The sequence below is a fragment of the Athene cunicularia genome, assembly GCF_003259725.1.
Source record: "Athene cunicularia isolate RWA chromosome 8 unlocalized genomic scaffold, athCun1 chr8_part1, whole genome shotgun sequence".
Lineage (NCBI taxonomy): Eukaryota > Metazoa > Chordata > Aves > Strigiformes > Strigidae > Athene > Athene cunicularia.
In genome coordinates this window covers 7,084,074-7,096,809 of record NW_020799109.1, presented here as the reverse complement: position 1 = coordinate 7,096,809, position 12,736 = coordinate 7,084,074, and the positions used below count along the sequence as shown (strand labels likewise).

Sequence of the window (12,736 nt, the reverse complement as noted above, 5' to 3'; positions counted from 1 at the left end):
AAAGCTTTTGCAGAACCCCCTTTTTAGACAGCACACTGAGGTGAATTACTAAAAAAAAAAAATGATCAAGTTCTAACCAGTTGCTACCCTCAGAATGACACTTAAATTCAAGTTAGAGTCTTAAATTATTTTGCTGCTAATTAGTTTTGACATAAAGCAAAGATAAGAAATGCAAAATTATAATCAAGGTTTGAATGATTTATTATAAAATCAAGGTGTCTGCACATATTAAGCAAACACTGCTGCAAGTTAGCAGCTTGCAGGCTAAGTAATTGTTAAGCATAAACAAAATCGTCCTGAAACAATGTCAGTCTTAAATTTCCAAAGCTGCCCTTTTTTTCTGGATAAGGATGTTAATTAACAAACGTTAATTTCCTTAGTTTTCCCAGTAAAGGACATTTTCTTTAAAAACATAATTTTAAGAACAGATAATTTTATAATTTGTCACGCCTTTATGCATCAAAAGAATCTTACTTATTTGGGATCTCAGAGAAGATTTCTGTCACCCACTTTTCCAACGTATCTAGTGTTTCTAATAAGGAGAGAAAAAAAAGAAAGCTAGAATTGCAATTTCCTGAAGATCTAAGACAAATTCTTTATCTTATCTTACCAGTTCAGTTATTTTTAAGAGGCTGCAAGTCAGCATTTTAAAATTGCTAAATTCTAAACTGTAAGCTTCAAAGCTGTTCGTTTGAGCTGATTCTTAACACTCACTGAACTGTATCTTTGGTCATAGCTCTGGGTTATTATATAGTGCTGAAATCTCAGGCTGATACAACTGGGATTTAAAGTTCAGTAGTATCTGGTGTGATTGTACAAAGAAATTACTGACATTGTGATCTACAAAATCACCAGTACTTGACAGACTCATTCCATCACTATGTCCAGAATATACACATCAGTTTTCACACGCAAACACAGTCCCACAGTGCTAAAAATTCCTTCTCCTCATCCTCTTTCCTAAACAAAAAGTGTCATGATTCAGAAGTTTATTGACCAATTGGAAATTGCCTGTTTAAGCAAGCATTCAGAATTCCCAGAGTGATGCTGTATATGCTAAACTACAACAACAGAAAAGGCTGGAGGATTCATGGTTTCTTTTGTTTTAACAGAGACAGAAACACAAAGTTGACCTGGCTGGTTATCAGTTACCACGATTTTTGATTTTCTTACCAATCACCAGAAGAAATATTACAATATATCACTATGTAAATGACTATTCAAGAGGCATTCAATGCCCTAAGTAGTTTACAGTCTAGACAGAAAATAAAAGCCTAGGAGAAGAAAAGAACTACCACCATTCTATTATTACCATCTCCATTTTACAGATGGGAATTGCAATCAGTTCTGGCATTCAACAAAAGCCCTAAGCACAAATCTAATTTCAGTACACCCAACCATTTATTTTCAGCACAGGGCTCTACTACATGCTTAACTTCTAAGAAATTTCTTCCTTTTATTCTCAGCAGAAACTACCAAAGTTCTCTGCTGAAATGAAACTCAATTCCATTTGTACAGAATTTTTCAGTCTATGGGGAAAAAACCTTAGAATCCATATCCTTCCTAGAGAAATATGTTTTATTTTAAGACTTCTTTTGAAAGAACCCCAAACAGAACAAGACATCTGGGAGATGCAGTCTCAGTCTCCCCATCATTTTCTGTGGAGTTTCACTGTTGATGGCAGAGAAACCAGCAGCATTAAATCACTTAAGTGGTCTGACTCTAGATTCCTACAATATTTTTTTAAATATATCTTTGAGATTTTACCTTCTGTGTTGATCTGGAACCTATTCAACAGTTTCAGTTCAAAGTTTCTCAAGAAGTGACAGGATGACAATAACACAGCACAATTACTGAGGTCTTGTTTTATTTGGAAACCAGGCTAAAATCTACATATAAATACCTCCTGCAGGACTGGACAATCCACTAAAACAGCTTGGGCTACAGCTGAACTGGTGCCAAAAGCACTACATCAACAGCAGAAATATGCCTGTTTTTAAGGAACAGCTAACGTACCTTTAGATTGGACAACTAAAGTCATATAGTGAGCAGAGTAATGGCGCTGCCAGAAGTCCCTCAGTCTGGTATAGGTATCAATATTATTCATTTTAGGCTCGTGTTTGAGTGTATCTGCGTTACCTGTAAACATTAAAAGGTGGTTAGTTATCTAGACACTGGTTATGTCAAGACCAGATATACCGAGAATTTATTTTCCTCTCCTGGCACTAAGTCTAGACATGGTAAGCACATTAAAAATACCTAATAGAAATCTGGATTTCAAGGAACATTGAATGAAATTTAGTATCTTCCAATTTCTATTTCCTATTATAAGGAGAGTTGATATTTCTATGAAAAGGAAGGACAAAGTCCTCCTGCACTATCAAATCACCAATACCATGTACTACACAGCTCGTTGTGTGTTGCCAGCTATTTCTTCACCAACGGAACTTGCAGAACGGGAGGGAAAAAGAGGGAAGTGTGATGCTCAGTGTATGTCATTACAGAACTTTATAAAAATAATCTACATTTCAAAGCTGACTAACTCTATTACCCATCACTTTATTTACATGCTCACCAGCATCACAAGGGTGAGGGAGCTGGGACTCTCTATTGTCCAGGCAAAGAAGGACAAACTTCCCTTCTGCTCCACTCACATAGCTGTGAAGATCTACTTCTGCAAGTTCAACAGTGAATTACTTACTTTGAAAAGCCTTCTTAGTCACAAATCCAGAAATACTTTATTTTTCCAGGAAATTTTAATAGCAAAAAACAAGCTTAAGCAAGACAGAGATGACTCAGAGAGCACCACCTTTACATTAACAGAAAGTTACATGATTATACGCCCAGGGCAACCTAGCCTTAACATCAGCAAAAAGCAGTATGAGAACAAGAAGTATCTTAAGAAGCAGACAGCTGCTTTTATTCCCAAACATTTTACTATAAAATGAACAATTGCTCTAATACTTCCGAGCAAGGCTAGTGTTGCTGTGCATCTTTTAAGTGGTTAAAGGTTTAAGTATTACCACCACTTCATACCATAAATTCAGAACTTACCCCAAAAAAATTTCTTCATAGGATGTCCAGGCCTGGCAAGACTCCCAAACAGCATTTCCTTTCTGTTTGCATCAGAAGGTCTTGCTAGCTGATACTCTGTTAATTTAAAGAATTTGCAGTAGCAGGCATTAAAATTTGAGGTCATGTTCCCACAAAACAAAAACCCCTACCAAACTGAAAAGGAGACATACCACACAGATGTAGACTGAAATAGTTTTGGTTTAATGTATGATGAAGTAATGAAATAGGATAAGAAACAGGACTTGCTAGCAGTAATGAATGTAAGTCAAGAGATGAGGAAAACCATAGCTCATTGCTGAAATGTACAGAAAGGGATAAGGAGGGGAAGCATGTAAAGCTCCAGCCTGTCCCATGTGAATCCTCTAAATCTGATAAAGTTAATGGGTACACAAGGCCATCAATATTCTACAGGGTCAGAACCTGCAGAAAGGGCCAGAGAACAATTACAAACCTGCTTCTCCCATATATCATAAAGAACAACTTGTAGCCTAATAATGAAATAAGAAATTGAAAGCTGAGCAAGGTCGTTTCAAGAAACACAGTTTTACAATCAGTTTACACTAATCTAAATATGGGATTCTACCAAAATCAAGAATTTACCCTTTCCAACTGAATTTCCCTGGTTTTGGTGGTAATAGGAAACATGCACAGGACAGCTGTAAAATAATCTTTTGGGCTGGGTTATTCTGCAGCCAGTTCATCAAGCCACAGTTTACTGGGCAGCTCATTACTACAGTGTGAGTACAAGGGAAGGAGTGGATCTGCGTAAAGGCAGTGCAAGTGAAGGCGTAAATTGGCTTCAGCTGTTGAAGAAACCACACTTTAACACAAAAGATAGGTCCTTGTTTATACTGACATTTAAATTCAAGATCAAATTGCTCAGTTTTCTGTGAAAGGACAGATGAAGAAGACTTGGAATACATATTTGAACCAGTTAGTGTATGTGCCAATAACAGTTCTTTTTGAAAACAGTAAAGTTTTATAGGCAGCCTGGAACTGTTCATAACATACTAGATCAGTGAACATTCCACTTGCTTCTATGCCGGGTTCAATTTCCTTCTCTAAAGCAAATTTGTAGCTATTAAGGCATTACAATAAGGAGACAAGCACAGTGACCCTGACTTGTTGTATTTACTCCACAGAGGACTGGAGAGAACACTGGGGCTATGCTGGAGCTATAGGCATGTTGTTCACTGTTGATTTCTTTAAGAATATGGGCTAAACGCACAGAAAAAGATGCTCTTACCACTGTCTACAGCCTCAACTTCTCGGTCTATTGCATCCCTGATCATCAGAGGGTGAATGAAGAATTGTGCCCACCTATGAAACAGAAAAATTCATGCGCTTTTCTTCAGTGTCTATTAAGCCAGGGCAAAACCTCAACAATTAAAACCAACATCCACTATTTTTAGTTTATAACGTTGCTTGTCCTACTACAAATTATGTAATTCTTCACTGTACTGTCTTAAGGAAAGACAAAAAGCCAGTTTTGTGATAGCATCAAAAACCGAAGGGCAGGGCTCCCATGCTCCATAGAGTAAGAATGAATTGGTTGCATACAGTAGGGTATGACGCTAACGGATGCAGGAGTATCTGCCTTTACATCCCAAGAAGGATCATACCAGATCAGACAAGTGATCCACCTAGTTCGGTTCCTGACTGCAATAGGCACCAGCATCAGATGTCTCAGACTAAATCCTCAGTTGCTCATTAGGAACAACATGACCATAGGGGAAGTTTTCTCCTAACTCCAGGCAACAAATCGTTGATTTATGTCCTGAAACAGAAGTTTTTATAGCAAATACAATTTTATTAGCTACTATAAAAGTCAGTGCTGTCATCCAGATACATATCTTCTTCTGTACACAGAGAGAGCAGAGCAATGCAAAGGGACAAATCTGCAAGGAATGGAGGCTCTGCAAAAGGCTGCCAGAGAATCTAGTATTTCTATTTTATTTGCTGAGTTTTTAATGATGCCCTGAACTTGCTGAAACAAAAGGTTAACAGTAATTCTATGGCTACAGGACCCAGTACGCTAAAGACTACTGAAAGATGATGTCTTTCAATTTCTTTAGATTCAGAAGTGCTTGAATGACCAGAAATCATCAGCAACATCCATCTATCCTCTTTGTATGAGATACTTTCTACAGAATTCATAATTTCTGTGTTTCACCTCCACTAAGTGAGCTGTTGCAACAGACTGCAATTATATTTTTTAATTCTTTTGAACTTCCAAACATTGAAAAGCTGGACTAATCTGAAAATGAAAGCTGAATTTGGCCCAGTAAAGTAAAATTTAGGTAGTACTCGCTAAAATGTACAAAGATTTGTTCCTGGCATCATCACAGGAATGTATTTTGATCACAGTGGAGTCTACTTTCCTCCTGAGATATTTTATAGCATCAAGAATCCTCAGCTGACAGCCCCTACGAACAATTGATTTCTTCTCACTGAAGGAAACCATGCCAACAGGTGGAGCTCCGTTGTACTAACATATCCCACAGCACAAAACAGCAAGTTAAATACCTTCTGACAAAAAATACTTGACTGAATAACCTGGATGGGGTTAAATGTACCCTTCTGAAGCACATATTGTACCATAACTTTCAAGGCTGCCCTTCTACATAGTTTCATTAATTCATCTTGGAACCAAAAAACAAAAATTAAAAAAAACAAAACCACTAACTCTCTCCGGACAGATAATTCAAAGGCTGAGTTACTGGGATTCTGGGAGAACCTCTGCTCTAAACAGTTGCCACACTGCCTAAGCCTGCATCCTGTCTTCAATGCTACTAGTTTAAGGGTGGTAAAACAATCAAAAAGCTACAAGCATTAAGACTTACATAGATCCTAAGTACTCAAGCAGCAGCTACACAGGAACTGTCTAAAAAACACGAGCCAGCAGTGTGCTCAGTTGGCCAAGAAGGCCAATGGCATCCCGGCTTGTGTCAGCAATAGCGTGGCCAGCAGGGACAGGGAAGGGATCTGACCCCTGTACTCAGCACTGGAGAGGCTGCACCTCAATTCCTGGGTTCAGTTTTGGGCACCTCACCCCAAAAAGGCCATTGAATGACTCAAGCGTGGCCAGAGAAGGGCAACGGAGCTGGTGCAGGGTCTGGAGTACAGGTATGATGGGGAGCGGCTGGGGGAACTGGGGGGGTTTAATCTGGAGGAGGCTGAGGGGAGACCTCATGGCCCTCTACAGCTCCCTGAAAGGAGGGTGCAGAGAGCTGGGGATGAGCCTCTTTAACCAAGCAGTAAGTGATAGGACAAGAGGGAATGGCCTCAAGTTGTGCCAGGGAAAGTTTAGACTAGATGTCGGGAAGTATTTCTTTACAGAATGGGCTATTGGGTGTTGGAATGGGCTGCCCAGGGAGGTGGTGGAGTCCCCATCCCTGGAGGGGTTTAAGAGTCGGGTCGATTTAGCGCTTAAGGATATGCTGTAGCTAGGATGTTCTTCAAGGTCCTTTACAACCTAGTTGATTCTGTGAAAAAACATAAAGATATCCAAATGGAAATAATATTTTCTTTATATTCAATATCCTCTCTGGCAGTATGAGTACCTGTGGAAGTTCAGCAACAGCCCTGATCACCTCAAAATGAAGAGCTGAACACAGCTGCACCCAACTTCCTGAGGCACATATAAACATTTCTTACCACCTCATCACCATTTATGTGAAGTTACCTATCAAGTGCTTCTTTGAAGTACTTCCTCTGCACATCAAACTGGAAGACTGTCCGCTCACAGTCAGTTGAAGCATTGTCACTGCCCCCATGTTTTTTCAGAAACGCATCAAACCCATTCTCATCTGGGTACTTCAGACTGCCCATAAAAACCACTGGAACAAAAATCAGCAAGGTTATCAAGATGACAAGAATACGATGACATTAATTGCAGCTATAGCAACCCCTCTTCAGCTCAGTGTTACCCACAACTGACCCACAACCCACACACAGAGGCTAACTACTAAATAGCAACAGACTCTGTAATCTGCCCAATAACTAGTGCAAGCTACCTTTAGCAGAAGGCCCAGACAGACTGGAAACAACAGTGCCTTTCTAGGCATGATTGGCCCCAATCGGTCAAGAGTAGTATTTTAAGATACATCTCGCCAGAAACATCACGTGATTTCTGTGCCCGTATTACTAATTCATTATCTTTTACTAGAGAGATAAAGGGCTGTAGCTCCAGCCTAGTTTATAAAACCATAGGTAACACGCTTCCCCTCACATTTAATGGATAACAGAAAAGTGTACCTTAACGCACAGCCTGCCAAAGAGAATGAGACACTTTCTCCCATAGTAAGAACATTAAATCAGTATTTTTATAACAACACAAATTTTTTAACTAATGAAAATAAACTCTGGGGTAGCTGAAATGAGACTAAAATACTACAGATATTCAGAGGTAGACAGCACTCATTTGGCACTGAAGCTGGAGAAGAAATAGGCGCAGATACATACTATGTTCCAGGAAGTGTGCTAATCCAGGCAGATCTTCGGGATCAGAGAAGCTGCCAACAGCAACGCAGAGGGCTGCTGCAGACTAGAGGAAATACAAAACTCACTAAAAGCTGCTTCAAGAAACACTTCAGGAAAATGACAGAGGTATAAATCAATCAGGACAGGCACAATAAAAAGGAGGTCTAGTCTGAATGCCTGATCACAAGGTTTCAGACCATAAGAAAGTTCACTGTATATCTTTTCACCCTACAGCTTTAAGTACATACCTGTTTTTCTGTACAGCCTCTCTTTCTTGTCTCTTCCTTTTCAGCTAGCTCTTCTAATTCACTGTCATCAGGATCATTGAAATCCTCGTTATCTCCATCATTGTCCTCACCCTCATCCCCCTCATCACAGTCCTCATCATCAAAACCTTCTCTACCATCTTCAATCTCAGCTCCAGAGTCATCATCTTCATCACTTGCCTCCTCAGACTCATCATCATCCTCCTCATCTTCTTCCTCCGAAGACAAAGCAGCCGGGGCACCATCCAAGTAATTCAAATCAGAAATCAAAAGTGCACATAAGCCATTTTGCAGCTTGATATACCTGAAAGTATAATTATTTGCAATGAATACACTCCCTTCCCAAATCTCAGTTTTCAGAATTGTGAAAATTATTTCCTATAATAGTTCTGTGGTCTTCAACTGAGATTTCCTAATGAAAATCTAATGACAGCTAAGGAGGTGAGCAGTTTTGTAGTGGGAAAGTAAAAACACTCTTGAGCTATTCAACAGCTATAGAAATAAGAAAGAAACAATTCAAGGTGGTATCAGAACCCCTTCTCCCCAGAAGGTCAGGGTCACTGATCTGGGCTTTTCGCTCTTTCTGAAATATTTAAGCTTCTAGCACTCACTCAGAGAAAACTTCCATGTACTCAGAACAGGCAAATTCTAACAGTCTGTTATGCTTGTCAGGCTCTTGGAAACATATATTATGTGACAGAATTAAGATCTTTGCCGCTACACAGGCCTCAGAGACTTTATTTTTATCAATGCTTTCTATTAAACAGTGTCCACAGACATAAGAGGCGTGTGTTAGGAGATACCTCCTCTGCAGGCTTAACAAAATAAATCACAGTGAGTTGGTTGGGTTACTATCAAGAAGCAATATAGACAGACTTTTTTTTGTGTATGTGTATACACAGACGGAATTTCTTATGTATGTGTGTGCCCACAAACCCTCTGTCCAGCACCATTCTACAACTTTTTAGACTAAGAACTGCAAGCACCAATGCTCTGCACTACAAGATCTCTCTGTAGTATTTGTTCCCCATCAGATTTGGAATAGTGTGTCACAATTTGCCCGATTAGCCAGAGCACCCCTCCCAGGAGCTTTCACTGGCTCATACAACAGAAGGAAGAAGTGCTGGATCCAGAAAATACTTGATCCAACCTGAGAACTACTGTGGTATAGACAGGTGGTATCTGATCCAGGGGAAAAAAAAAAAAAAGCCAGTACAAAACAAATGCATGGTCACATCCCATGCTGCCAGAAAAAGACAAGTTACAGAGCAAGTTTATACCAGATCAGAACTTTGCAGTGTGGCCACTGTTATAATTAGATAGCAGAACTTTCACATGAGATTTCCAGCTCAAGCTCTGTGGCAAGTACCCAAAAGAAAAACAAAATGCATGTTGTGTGTTTTCAAACTCCATGTTTCTCAAAGTTTCTCACAAGAAATTTCTCATGTGTTTCATTCATGATTATCATTATGCAATTTCAACGTTTCCCAGAAATAAAAGCATGTGTTATTATCAATATTCCAATAAAAAATATGAAGTCAGTGTAAGTTTTGCTTTTTACTAAAGCTGCAGGCCACTGGCTATGGCTGTGCAAACTGCAGACCAGCTTGGAAACTAGTTACTCAGGGTACTTCTCTCCCACCTGAATATCATTGGGACATATTTGGAAAAAATGGATAAAGGGGGTACTGTGACAAGATTTAAGCAGTTCTGAGCCAAAGAAAAAAGCCACACTCAGACTACCAAGTCTATGAAGAAAGCTAAAGTACAAATGGTTAATAGTTGTATTAAATTTATGAATTATGACCACTCATTCAACAGGCACTGATAGCACTTACTCAGAGGCACGGTTTCATAAGCATTAACACACGTTGTGCTTGCTGCAGGACTGCTGAGCAGTACAAATCTGTTCCAATTGAAAGCACAAGTGCATTTTTGCTCATTCAAACTACAGCACATAGTGTGTAACTCGCAGACATGCCATGACTAACTGCAGGAGGTACAGATAGTATTAGGTTCACGCTAATGTCTGGGTACAAAGTTAATCATCCACACATTCTGAAAGCCTCTTTGCACATACATATGTCACATTATGCAGCTGCAGCACTTTGAATGCACAGCAGGGGTCCTAAAAACAAACATACTGTATACACAGCCACTTCAGCTCCCGGAGCAACAGCCCCAGACAGCGACAAGTCAACACTGCTACAAGCACATCTTCCAGCAGAAGCATCATCATCTTCACCTCCGCATACAACCGCCATCTTCAGGTGTTCGTGACCCATAAAGAACACTGGCTTCCCAGTGATCAACAGATAGTCATGGAAAGCAGAGAACAAAACTGTCCTATTCTTGCAGAACAACTTGCCATAAAGCTGTTTAGCCAGATGTATCCGGTAGCTCTGGTTGATCCTTTCCACATACCTCCAATTAAACTAATGGAGCGGATGATACTAATTTTACATTGCTCATCTTCAGACTTGTGGGTGCCACATACTAGGACAGAAAGCCCCTCCGTAGTAAGACAACAACTGAATCAAGCCACTGTTGAAGGCTATCAGATTTCACTCCAGGAGAATCTAGAGCAGTTTAGGTTATACTGAACAGAAGCACCAACTGACATGGGTGTTCTTTACTTTTTCCATGTTTCAGTCCAATGGAAAAGAACAAGTGTAATCAATACATAAGTATCAATTAGTATGTAAAATACAGTACAAAAAAATACAATCATGTAACGTAGGAACAGAAGCAAGCATAGTCCAGTTGCTGTTTTGAAGTACTATACAGGCATTGATATAAATAAGGATTAAATATAAAATTAAAATTCTTAAAAATACTGTTTAAACATCCTGGAAAAGTTTAAACAGGATTGTTCTCTCACATAGTTTTTTTTTCTTATAGCAATGATAATTGTTTAGCAGTTAAGTAAACACTGAAATACATATCAATGCATGGTAAACACTTAGAGAAACGTTTTGGGTCATTTGGGGAATTAAAACAAGCAATACAAGCCCATGAGATACCATATATGAATGAGTTTAAATAAAACATACATTTTGGGAAAGGTAACTTTCCACTCTAATGAAGAAAACCAACTTCCATTACGATGGTAATTTTTGTCCCGAACAACTTACTTTTGAAAATACATTCTGAAATCTGTCAGAAATCCTCTGGGTTTATGATCACTGTATTTAAGAAGATAACTTAGTGGAAAATGTTATATTCTAAGACTGATGTCACTATTAAGCCCACTGTGACTGGTCTGCAGTACAAATCATCACGGAGGCATGAACAGAGGAAAAAGCATATAGGCATCATCAAATCACCTGCCATTACATGTACTTAGGAGGTTTGGTATATAGTTAGTAGATGTAGGTAGGCTTTACTTTCATCCATGCTGAAGTTCTCCCTCCTAAGGGTAACATCTGTGTCTGTTCTGTGCAAGGCTCACTTCCCATAAAAGGAAATCACTCTGAAAAGATGTGGCTCTGCTTCCAAGTGAAAAAAAAAAAAAATCTGTTAAGTGTGGAGAGTAGGATTTCTGGAAGGTGTTGGTATTAGTTTATCTTATGCTATAAGCAAATACTCTCCAATTCTCTACATGCAGAGGAGGTTCCTGAGCCCCAAAAGAGCCAGTGATTGTTTTCAATGGGCTTCCCAAACTTCATCACTGTGCTGCTTCAGGTAGTAAGGGCAGAAGTTTCCTAAACTGACAGTTTCTGTAACCCTGAACTCTGCAGGAAGACGAGCGTCATGCAAAGTAGCATGAGTAAGATTACCAGCAGGAAAGGCAGGCAGACATCCAGAGGAAGCAGCAAGGAAATAGGGCAAGGAGGGAGGGAGCAAGTTTCTCCCTAAGCCAATAGGCACTGTCCTCTTCACGCAGCCAGCAGGGAATTTCACTGTCAACCAATGTCAGTGAAAATCCAAAACTCCGTTCCAGGCTTAGGCAGATTTCTCCACTAGCTGCGCAGATTAGACATCATGAAAGGTAAAAAAAAAAAAAAAAGCAGCTCTAACAAGGGCTGAATAATCTTCTGCCTAACAGAAAGAAGTGATAATAGAGCCCCTTCAAGAACGACTGCCTTTACAGCATCCCAAGAGCTCAACCTCTGCTGCCGTTCTCAGCCGAGTCCCTCACTGCCTCGCAGAGACACTGTGGGTGCGCTCAGAGAAGGCGATCTTTTTCTACACTTCTCAGGGGTATTACTCAGAAATATGTAAATGAAAACACTGTCAAAACGGCAGCACAAAAGTAATTTTTGTCGCAATTTTGTCGCTCAGAGGTATATTTGCGTTAAAACTCGGAAGTTGATCTAAATCGGGAGAAGTAACAGACCTTTTGAAAGTTGTTATCTGCTCTGTAATACTTCAACTGCATTTCACACTTAGGTTTAACGCTTTCGGAACGGAGCTGCCTGGACGAGGAGTGCAAACCAGCAATCCAATATTTCCTCGAAAACAGAGTGTCACAGCAGTCTTGGAACAATACTGATTTTTCCCTTTCCGTACAAGCCCCGAGCCCACTACTGTACACAAACCAGACGGCTCATCTCCAGAAGAAACACACCCGTGAACCCCCACACTCCGTTTGCCACAGAGAGGCCCCTAACTCCCCCGGTCCCCGGCTTCAAGCCCCGGTGCTTCAGGGCCACGGGGCAGGCTGCCGCCCAGCGCCGCACACTCCCGCACCCACCTCCTCCCGCCGCCCGGGGCTGCATCTCCGTAGGCTGGTCGGGGCCGGAGGGGAACCTCAGCCTACCCCAGGGCTGCCTCAACGGCAGCGGCTCGTCCTCCCCCCACCCTCCCGCCTCTTAAGCCTTCCCAGGCCAGTGGCCTCGGTGCGGGGGGAGGCTCGACGTCGCCGGCCCTCACCGGTATTGCTTGGGGTCGCTGGGGGGCTGAACTCGGCA

General features: G+C 40.6%; 1 protein-coding gene across 1 annotated transcript in view; it reads right to left on the bottom strand.

The window, feature by feature from the left end:
- NRDC (nardilysin convertase) overlaps positions 1 to 12,736 on the bottom strand; it is a 29,878-nt gene that overhangs the window by 16,884 nt on the left and 258 nt on the right. The window contains exons 2-9 of the mRNA XM_026853880.1: positions 12,699 to 12,729; positions 7,806 to 8,127; positions 7,540 to 7,621; positions 6,761 to 6,914; positions 4,322 to 4,395; positions 3,055 to 3,150; positions 2,017 to 2,139; positions 475 to 532 (exon numbers count right to left, since the gene is read on the bottom strand). Of these exons, the coding sequence (XP_026709681.1) occupies positions 475 to 532; positions 2,017 to 2,139; positions 3,055 to 3,150; positions 4,322 to 4,395; positions 6,761 to 6,914; positions 7,540 to 7,621; positions 7,806 to 8,127; positions 12,699 to 12,729 (940 nt within the window). The remainder of the gene's footprint in view (positions 1 to 474; positions 533 to 2,016; positions 2,140 to 3,054; positions 3,151 to 4,321; positions 4,396 to 6,760; positions 6,915 to 7,539; positions 7,622 to 7,805; positions 8,128 to 12,698; positions 12,730 to 12,736) is intronic.